The sequence below is a fragment of the Notothenia coriiceps genome, unplaced genomic scaffold (genome assembly GCF_000735185.1).
Source record: "Notothenia coriiceps isolate Sejong01 unplaced genomic scaffold, NC01 NC01_scaffold00000339, whole genome shotgun sequence".
Classification (NCBI taxonomy): Eukaryota; Metazoa; Chordata; class Actinopteri; order Perciformes; family Nototheniidae; genus Notothenia; species Notothenia coriiceps.
The window spans coordinates 13,930,292-13,941,711 of NW_011333040.1; the positions used below are offsets into that span (position 1 = coordinate 13,930,292).

Consider the following 11,420-nt stretch of genomic DNA (forward strand, 5'->3'; position numbering starts at 1 on the left):
AAAGAAATTAAAAGAATTTAATACTTACAAACAATGTAGTCCGAAAAAAAATCATAATATAAACATAATTAACATAAATGAGAACCCTTCACGTTCTAGGGCGAAAGGGAGGGGTGGTCCCCTCACGACCGGGTCGTGGGGATGGAAGGCGGTTCGCGGGGACGCACAGAAACAAGACGAAGTTCGAGCCAGAGGTCGCAGAGGATTGGACCGGTTTGCTCGTCAATCGTTATAGGAAATTGCTAAGTTAACATTTACCACGAGAAATGGTTTTTCCCTAGTACCTAACGGTCAGGTCAAAGTGGGGCCCAATTCTAAGGGAAGTAATTATGACTGCAAGTCCTCCAAAAATGGGTCTTCACCTTAATAGGAGTATCCAGGAAAGTTCGAGTTTTTTGTTGGGTCTGGACGACTTATTTTCGCCCATTTTTGGTTGGATTTATTTTCGTCAAAATCGCAATTCTTTTTACACAAAGGAGTCACCACCTCGATTGGGCGATTACAAACCGAGTCGAAGGAAAAGACTATTGACTTCAGGTCGGCAGGGGTACTGTTTTAAGGAGTAAATTTCCACATACATCCGTATAAAAAATTTCACCTATTTCCGATGTAATATAGTCGACAAACTCGGTCTGGTTAATCGTTGCGGAATCAGTAACCAGTTTCCCCTATCCGATTGTTACGGATTATGTCCTCTGATGAGATCTTAAAGTCGGCAATGGAAGTAATTTATCTCTTCGAGTTGGTTTATAACAATATTTTTGTATCTAGAATTCAGTAAAACCCCGTTACAACTAAGTCTTATAACAAAGTTATAATTACAAGAACATACTTTCTCGAATTTCGTCTTTGTTCGAAACCAAGTAGCACGTGGATGTTCTAGTTGGTTCGGTAGTTAGTTATCACCCCGGTTACATTTTCCATTTGCCCTGTACGATGGGCGCTGTATGTGATGAAAGTGGGGGATGTTGGCTCATCAGGCACCCGCAGTTCACAGCCAAAGTGAGAGAGAGAGAGAGATAGATATATAGAGAGAGGGGGTGCACCGGTGGGGATTGTTGTTAGCTTCTGCTGCGCTATCGGATATAAGAAGCTGTTTCTACAATAATGTGGAGGGAGAGCTCTCCTATCAGACAGAGGCACAGTGAGGTAAAGGACTCTGAGTTGTTTAGATAGTTCACTTTAGTCTAAGTTATCTCAGTGGGTCTCAAACGTTTTGAACACAATTTATGTAAACAAATATTTCCAAGGCACACCTTTATAATTATTAGGATAAATAAAAACAGGTTTCAAATCATTCCAATGTATACTATAGGACAGTAAACTAAAAATATTGTTTAAAACTGGAGAGATTTAAAAATATGCATAAATAAATAAATGTTAACTAGTAAAATAAGATATAAATGAACAACAAAAATAAAATACGCTAGCCTACATTTATTTGTTATTGGCAATGGTAGGTTATTGGAAATGTTCGCATACTTATTTGATTAAAGAAAGGCAAACCGATATTTTTCATATGGCTGTTTAGAGTCGTACCCCCAACAGTAGATCAGTCTCTAGTAATTGTGTGCTCAAAGTGCACCAGATTGAAGCATTTTACTTTAAAATGTTAAAACAAATCTTCCCGGGGGGGCACCCCCAGACCCCCTAGACCTAGAGGAAGTGAAGTCCACCCCCAATTAAAACATGTTCATACAATACTAAATACATTTGAAGCCTTTTTATGTAAGCTGTCCACCATGTCAATACGTTTCTCTTTTTGAAGTGTATTGGTCTTTTGTAGAGGTTTTTCATTGCCAGCTAAAATATTGCCTAGGGCAGCACATTGGTCTGAATCGGCCCTGGTGTCATCCCCACAGCACCCCCCATTTGAAACATGTTCCCACGGCTATGAAGACACGGCTCGGACGCTGTGAAAGGAGTCCGCAAATATGAGCGCAAGATTAAAGAGCTCATCTATCAAGTAAACTCTCATACCTTGTTCCTATAGTGGGGGAGGAAATATTCACATCCAAGTTCTAGTATCACCCTGTAACAACACTCCATAACAAGGTAATGTCCTGAATTCTTACTTTACTAAAAGTCTTTACCTTAATTTTCTATTTTACATCCGCCTTTTCCCTAGACCAAAGAGTTTAATCTAAAAATGAACTGAAGCTAACAAATCTGCAATATTTACCTCTGAAGTTGAATAAGTGAAACACAAGTATCATACCAGTCAGGAGTAACGGATCTGTTTCCTGTTTCTGATTTTCAGTCAGATGAGGACAAGAAGAACGTGATAAGGCTGCAGGATCTGGTGGACAAATTCCAGCTGAAGATCAAAGCGTACAAGAGACAGGCCGAGGAAGCTGTGAGGGACTTTCTTTTTAATAAGAATATTTTATATTTGGTGCATTTTAATCTAATCAGTTTTTGGTGTGTGACAGGAGGAGCAGGCCAAAACACATCTGGCGAAGCTGAGGAAGGTGCAGAACGAGCTGGAGGAGGCGGAGGAGCGCGCGGACATCGCAGAGTCCCAGATCAATAAGATGAAAGTAAAGGGTCGAGACATGGGGAAGGTGAGTCCACCGGCTCCTGGTATAAAACTGTGTCTCATTAATACTGATGATTTATGTTTTATGTCTCATGCAGCAGGCCAAAGACAGCGGAGAGTAATGAGTGGCTGCCAACAAGAAGACTGAAGCTGAGCTAGTGTGCAACATACTCTTAAAAATGTGTGTTTATTTATTTATTTATTTAAAGCCATCATGTGTGTGATTTTATGCAGTGGTGTCAATTAGCTAAGTACATTCAACTTAAAGGGGACCTATCATGCAAAATGCACTTTTGTACATTTTTTATACATGAATATGTGTCCCCGGTGTTCCAGGGAACTCACCAAGTGTAAGAAAACACAACCCTCTCTATTTTCCTCCATACCCAAATCTCTAAAAAAGGGGCTGCAACGGATCTGATACAGACTGATCCAGATTTGAACACTGTCCTGACGTCAGGACGGTGGCGCTATGGCTATTTGGTCAACTCTCCACCTATCAGGGGAATGTGGGGTTGGGCCACGGCCGGCCATTGCCGCTCAAAAGCGCTGGAGACGCTGTAGTACATATGCCAGGCCTGTAAGTGGCGCTGTAGTCTGCCACAAAAGCAGCAAAGAAGACTTCCCGCGCATGGTTGCCCTTCTGTTTATTCTCCGCTGTGGCTCTTTTTCTCGCCGAGGCAAGCGTTTGCTCCCGCTGCTGTAATTCAATGCAATCCCTCCCCGTCGAGGCAAGCACTGTAATTCTCTCCGGTTAGTCCACCAACAGATGACAAACACCCACCTCTCCGCCTCTCCCAAGGAACGAGGGGACCGTGCGGCAGAGTTTCAGTTGCCGGTCAAGATGTCCCTTAAAGTTTCAATCTTACGGACAAAATTAAAAAAGTGCCGGTCAAAGGTCTAAAACACGGATGACGGAGATCTATTTTTCTCCCCCAATTCTGACTTGATCAGAGCACGCTCTCCTCTCCTGCAGGGGGGCGTGGTCAGCTGCAGCTCACAGAATCAGCCCTCTGCAAAAACGGCTGGAGCAGCAAATAGAGCGAAATGAGGCATGGCTAAAATGCATGATCTGTTTGGTATTTTGAAAACAGAAACGTATAAATATACCTTATATAGGTATGGCCCTACAATATATCATTTAAATATAGCATTATAGGCGTCCTTTAATACAATTTTGAAGTTACCATTGTGAAATTCACAAACGTTTTTATTTTGTTTTTTAATTATCGCGTTGCTCCTGCTAAGAAAAATGGGTTTGTTCCACTGCTTAACATTGGCTGTTAGTGCAGCAATAGCATCGTAACTTAAAATGACGGCAGCTCTGATCAAGGTTTTCTGTAACAGTCCATATCTAGTCACAATATCTTTCTAATTAACAAACCTTTAAACACTGCCACAGCCCATACCGTGATCCCTTTAGTGTTTACTTCCTGTCTGTCTCTACTTCTGTTGATTTCTCTGACGTCCAGCCTCTATAATGGAACCTCTTGCCTTCTCTTGCCGTCTTTTCCTTTTATTTACTGGGGACAGTTTAGTCATCAAATATAAAAGTGAATATTCAAAAAGGTATTCCTCGTTGTTTTCTGATGGAAAAAACTAATGTTTTTCGTCCATACCTGAAGTAAAATCGACCGGACTCCGTTCTTTTTACAGATTGATATGATTGCGCATACTTGATCGTCCTTAACAAGGGTCGGTTCTCCTTGGCAGTGGTCTGTTAGCGAGAATTAACAGACACCTGAAATCCAAATTGACCAATTATAATCCAGTATTCAACTAAACCACGTAATACATAGGGATACAAAATAGCTCCGTCTTTACCAGCTGCGAGACAATGCATCAATAATTAAAATACAATGATATAAAAAATATTATTCTGCATATTGTATTATTTTACTTTTATTACTTGAGGCACATTTAGATTTTAGTACTTGAACCGAAGTAAAACTTTTAAGGAAGGACATTTGATTGTTTTAAAGTATTTTATACTGTGGAATTACTACCTTAATTAGGTTAAGGATCAGATTACTTCTTCTGCATACATATATATATATATATACAACCAAGTTTGTTCCATTGAGATTTAAGATCTCTTTTCTAATTATTTTTGATGTTTATTGTCTCTTGAAAATGACAATTATCACACAGAAATTGCTCTCAGTACCAACATATTGCCGTATTCTTCTTTTATAATTTAGCAGGATTCTGAATCAATGGGTGAAATATTATACTAAAGAGTATTTTTATACTTTTTTTTAATTGAGGTAAAATGTGTACTTCTTCCACCTTTGATATATATATTTTTAATCATTTGTTAATTCAGGACGTCTCAATTGCATTTTGTTGTTATCAATACAGCAACCCTCCCAGCACAGTGCTTAAAACGTTTTTGCAATCTTGTTTTACTCATTAGCACTCACTTTTTGAATGTGTCCATTGGGATGAAGCATTGTGGATGAAAAACAAGTGTCTTTTCTCCTACCACCACTGGAGGGCGGCAACGCGGGAAATGTTTCAAATCCACACATAGTGGCTTTAAATGCTAAATGTAGTTTGCATTGTGGTAGTTGATGTATGTTGCCTTCATTTCAATAAAATAGTAATAAAGAAAATATCCCACGCTTTGATTTATTGTTTTAATCTTGAGGAATATCACCATTATGTGTATTATTATTATCTTTTTTGTTTTCATTGGTCAACGTGAGGGACATATTTTACCTGTCAAGTAACACAGAACACATTGACTTACATTTTTCAAACATGTATTATTGTTCTAAAACAAAAAACGACAGCAATGCTAAGAATACAGAAGGAAACTGATCTATTAAGGAAATTGCGATGAGGAAATGACTAAATGATGATGGATTTAACTGGAAATAAATCTTATGTGGTGATATATATAAATATATTGGATGAATGCATGGATACATATTGTTAGTACCTCCATTAAACACTTTAATTTAGGAGTATGCAACATATGTGCACAGTAACGTAAGAATGAGGTAAAGTTTTCAAACTCACCGTATGTTGTCAGTTTATATTTGTATGGCGATTTAATATTTAGTTTTCCAAAATAATCAGGTTATTGCAAACTGTGATGGAGTGAGCCTCGAGCTAAATTATAATATATCATTAATAAATTAGTCATATTAGTTGTCTTTCTTTTATTTATTCTCAAATCAACAATAAATGTTGATTTTTCAACACAGTAGATGTATTGTAATTTTATGAAATGTTTTAAGACACATTGTAGTTCATGTTTTAGGCATGTTTCAAATCCACTATATAAATACTGGATTTGATGTTGAGGAGGTAATTTAATATTAATGACAGTTTTTACTCAATTGGCAGGTGATTGTTAATTTATTTTAGCAATATTTAGTGATTTAGTTAAGAGTTAACATATTATGGTGTTGAACTTTACAAATTCATATTATTATATCTCATTTATTTCTGTCATGCACATTAGTTATCCGCTGGAGAATTAAAGTCCAACATTCAGCTTCTCGCCCTGCCCTTCATGTGCCTGCAAATGATGCAAAAACAGTATCTATTAATATGACGTTTTATTAAGTAATTTATAAAAAGGGGGAATTTCTATTCTTTGACCCTAGATTACTTCTTATTTTGCATATTTGGGGACCACAATTGATTTATGAAGATGTATTTTTTCTTGGTAACTCAATTGTTTACCATGGTCTTAAATCTGATTTTACATGATGATCTTGTTCCAAGGTTGTGATGCAGAATAAATATGTGAATTACAACTTAGACTTTGTGCTGTATGTAAGAGACACATACTTTAAAAAATATAACATTTTTCATTTGTCCTCCTCCTCTTCTTTTTTTTTAATTTTCCAAATCTGTCAGCCCAGCAGTTATTATAGTTTAACAAACATTATTATTTCATTTTAACTTTTTAATTACCTCTATAAGTTGTCTTTGTCTTTGAACCGTTTGACAAAGGTAGCCTGTGGTCCTATCAACTCCTCAATAACCCAGTTACCGCTCTCAAAGAAACAGCTTATTATAAGTATTTACTGTACATGTAAGAGTCCCTCAGTACCTTGTTCCTGATCTCCCGGCTCTTTGCTCGCATCTTATTGGACAGAGACTCGGCCACGTCCGCTCTCTCCTCGGCCGCCTCCACGTCGTGCTGAACCTTCCTGTATCTGGCCAGGTGATTGTTACTCTGCTCCTCCTGGAATATATGAAGAGTATTGATAAGTGGTGGAAGAAGTATTCTCATCATTTACTGATGTAAAAGTACTAGTACTGCACTGTGGAACTTCTTTGGAAAGAGTAACAGGCCTTCATTTAGTGGGAATGCTGACACAGCATTCCCACTATCTGTTATGCTACGCACAAAATTCTTTATTATTCCGCCGGGTTATTTTGCGCTGCTTCTTCTCCCACATTGAACATCACAGAAACTCCGTTCAAACATCAAAACGTTCAGCTCGGTCGGGAATCAATGGCTATTACTTTTATCATTCATAACTTTCATAATTCCAGAGATACATCCCAGTTAAAAAAAATAAACAGACGTCGTGCTGCCTAGACGCTAGGAGCAAATGGTTCCCCGCGAAATTACGAGTGGTCGTCATTTTGGGGCGACGATCCGAGTGGCTTGTACGAAAGTACCTCGGCACGTGTATTCTTGCGTGGGGGTCAAGTATTTCAGTTTCTTTGGGAGGTTTTCCAGCAAAATAAAGGAAATTCCTACTCGTGTCGGTAGAGGTTCACCGAAGACTTCTTTGGTCCCCCGTTTTTCATACGGGGACAACTAATTTGTGTGTTCTGCCATTATTGTCTTTTTCGTACTGTACCCTGAAATGTTGACAGTTTATCTACAGAAGTGCCGACCTGACAATCGGTGTACATTCAACTCGTAAAAGAACTGGTAACATGTATCCTTCTATATCGTTAGCACAAAATGGCCGCTCTCCTAGCAACTGTACCGTTCGAAAAACTCCTTTTGAGTGATTACGCGTCTATTCTGTACACTTCCGACTTGGTAATTGGTAATAGACTTCAGACCCGACGTAAGACTCGTACAGTTCAACCTCAATACTGTAGTAGCACAAGGGTATATCGTCCACAAATATAACTCGATTACTCACAGGTCTCTAGTCCATGTTTGTTACCTCTTCTTAGTCTACTCTCCGTTTGCGTGAAGTAACAAGACTTCTCTTGTGTTTAGAATGACGAAAACAACTTCTTTGCATTATTGACGTCGACTCGTTTTGTTCCCTATTAACTCGTAGACTTAAATGAAAACCTATTGATATATATAAAGCCCAATGTATTACATCCGGATAAATATATACCGTCTAGATTGATTTCCAACACGCCTGACGACACCACCTTTTTCCACTCCGACTTAATTTACTCTTATATCTGTGTACAAATTCAAATCACAGTGAAGTACGGAGTCCTCGGAAATAACTAAATTAAAAACTAAGAGATTAAAAAAATTAGAATGCGAGCTCTTGAAAATAGGATGCAAAGAGTACTTTCTACTACAGAGTCCTTACATGCCCAAACCCTTAATACTCGTCAAATTTTCTTTTATACTTTCCGTTTTATTAGACAGAAGGTGAGATCGACACTGTAGTGTGGAGATTTAGGACTTCCGGAGAAATGGTTCAGTACTTGTTACATAATTAACAATTTTCATTTTAGTCTAAATTTTCAACACATATGTGGTGGCTTTATTAGGCTTTCTACTACATGATAAAATATCAACCTTACTCCAAAGACTCACTTTCATACTTCCTCGTCAAATCGTCAACTTCCTCATCAATTTTTTGTCCAATCGTCAACTTCAAGTTGACTTCTAACAACTCAGCTTCTCAAAGGTAACAAGGTTATTTTTACNCGCAACTTCCAACAGGAGTCATTTGGGGGGGCTCTTGGGAAAAAAGGTTGGGAACCACTGCACTAGACAACTCAACGGGTTGACGTCTTTATTGAAGCTCTGCTGCAGTCCGTGACATAAAGTTATTCAGAAAGGGAACTTTAAAGATTCAACTAATCTTCTTTCACGACAAGCGGCCAACAAGGTATTTGTTTCATGTGGGCGTCATGTCCTATTTTCTTCAATATATTTGTATGTGTAACACACTATGCTAATGTCTTTGGCTATGCATATATGATGTTCGTTGTTGTAGTTCTCACAGCGTAACGGAAGAAGGGAGAGGGAGGCTACAAGAATAAACGCCCGTTTCAAAGAAGCGACCTGTGTCTGTGTCGTGAAGAGAGCTTCATGTGTGGTCCTTACCCGCATGCCGAGCTCGATGTTCTCGCCTCCGTAGACCTCCATGCCCGGATCCAAAAGACCGATCTCTCCAAAGTATTCCCGATCGACCACGAAGGAGCAGCCGATCATAGCTGGAGTTCTGCATGAGAGGAAAGAGAAGGCGAGGTTTAAATATGACCATCCAGCCGGTGAACTTACACACACCCAGAGAGTACGCTTAAATATTCAAAGCAATGACAATTTGGACTGCCAACAGGAATAATAATAATAATACCTTTTTTAAATGTTTTATTTGCCCAATTCATCCTGATTCACATTTAGTTTCTGCTTCACTTCAGACTGTAACGACACTGTTACATATGTAAGCTTTAAGTCTATTTCTGACGGCAAACACAAACTTTATACTGTACATTTATATTTCATTTATTATGCCATTCTTGCACACTAAATGTAAATAATATCCTACTTTTATATCTTGTTATTTGGCCCTTCAATTAAATTGTATTTTATTTGCCAGATAGTTCACAGATTGTTATGTTCACGCTCAACTTTTATATTTAGACTTTTTTAAGTTCTGTTTAATCTTCTATTTTGAGTCTTTTATTATTTCTAATGATGTGCAATACTTTGTCTTACATGCAACGAACAATTGTTCCCAATTTGGGATTAATAAAGTGTATCTTATCTTTTAGTAGGGTGGCCCTAGCTCCATCTCTATATATTTATATATCCTCAAAACTTCTGCTTGCCGTTGAAAATAATAATAATAATAATAATAATAAAAGGTGGTGAAACACTAAAGTAAAAACAGAAGCTAAAAGAGGATAAAACCCTCTGCATCACTGAGGGGGAATCTGCTGATCATGAGCTCCATCTTTCATATAACATAATCTGTAACATTGCTAACATATAATATTAATCAGTGAAGATTTAATATTTAAAGAAAGGAAATAAAACATTTAAGGGATAAGGAACCACAATGGGGATGAGCCTCGGGGCTTTCTGGCTCTTCTTTAATGTAAGCACTCGCTGCTGTTTATTTAGAAATGAATGTGTCTAATAAATCAAATCAAACTGTAATTGTCAGACATCATAATGTTCTAGAAACATGTATTCACCTTATGCTTCGGTGGCTCTAGGGCGCTTCCACATTGTCATATTACGTGTTGACACAATCTGCTATCAACCTGTCAAATAAACTGTTTTTAAGCTTTTAAATGTACTGATATTAAGGAAAAACATTCATTCAGGCGAGAAGCTAACCATTTTGATTACAGATATGTGATTAGTTCAACCAAACAAGGCATATTTGAGAATGTAAGTAGATGTTTGGAGCTGTGAGGAGCTGATGGCTGTATGGAAGTCAATGTTTTTATAATTACTCTCACTGCCTGAAAGGTAGACATAAGTTGAACCATAAGATGTGAAGTAATAATTCCAATTTAAATAACAAAACACCAATATGCTGATAGCTTAAAGGTGGGGTAGGTAATTTTGGAAAAACCAGCTCGAGTGCGCAAGAATTTGAATATACACAGCCGGACAGAGCCTTACAGAGCCCCTCCTCCAACACACACGAACGCGCACATGACCAATGAGGGCACGAGATAAGTTTGTGCACAGATGGAAGGCTGACAGGCAGGTAGGCCATCCAGTTATTTTAGCCGGTTCGGCTCAGATGATTGGTCGTGCTTTTTACAGAACTACGGCTTCCACAGATGACATTTTTTAATGGATTTATTGTCAAAGCACTTCAGATATTCATTGCTATCGGGATGTTAAGAGCATTCCATGGAATATAACAAAAAGTGTATCTCGAGCCGGTTTCTCAAACTTACCTACCCCACCTTTAATAGCCAGCTTGTCAATATAAGATAACTAACAAGGTATATAGATAGCGAACATTGGCTTCTATAGAGAGATAAATAGATAACATTCACTAGCCAGCTTGTTAGATAGATATAGCTAACGATTGCTATGTTTGCTAATTAACAAGATAGCTAACGCTCACTCGCTGAATAGCACACTGAAAGGTTAATAGAGTTTGGTCTCTTAGTTAACTTGTTTTTATACATTTCAACACTGTGGACCTTTATCCAACCCACAAAAATGCATTCTTCACACGGCTGCTAGTGCTGAAACAGAAGCATTTACACACATGCGTTTGAATACGGAAGTGGGACGATCATAAGGTCAATACATATTTATAAAAGCACACAAGCACACACACATAGTAAGTGGGAAAAGGGCGGGGCTACATACGATACGATACGATATACTTTATTGTCCCCGTTCTGGACTCCGTTCTGCAGTTCCGCATACATGTACGTATAAGGTCAATAAATACGATTACTATACAAGTTCAGCTGGTATAGAGAAAGACATAGGGAGTGTTTTTTTCACAAAAGAAGATTTTGCACTCCACTTTCACAAAAAGCAATGGTCCCACTTTAGCTGCTGCGTCCTCAGGGCTGCTTCTCCTGCTATTATCTGTAAGGTCGTAAGTGCTACCTCTAAAGTGACCAACGAGTGGCTTCATATTGTTTCTGGAACAAGGACGGAGTGTACACACACACACACACACACACACACACACACACACACACACACACACAC

At 38.3% G+C, this 11,420-nt stretch overlaps 1 protein-coding gene across 1 annotated transcript in view; it reads right to left on the reverse strand.

Moving 5' to 3' along the window:
- LOC104951262 (myosin heavy chain, fast skeletal muscle-like) overlaps positions 1-11,420 on the reverse strand; it is a 103,711-nt gene that overhangs the window by 3,324 nt on the left and 88,967 nt on the right. Inside the window, exon 39 of the mRNA XM_010777901.1 lies at positions 6,609-6,743. Within this exon, the coding sequence (XP_010776203.1) occupies positions 6,609-6,743 (135 nt within the window). The remainder of the gene's footprint in view (positions 1-6,608; positions 6,744-11,420) is intronic.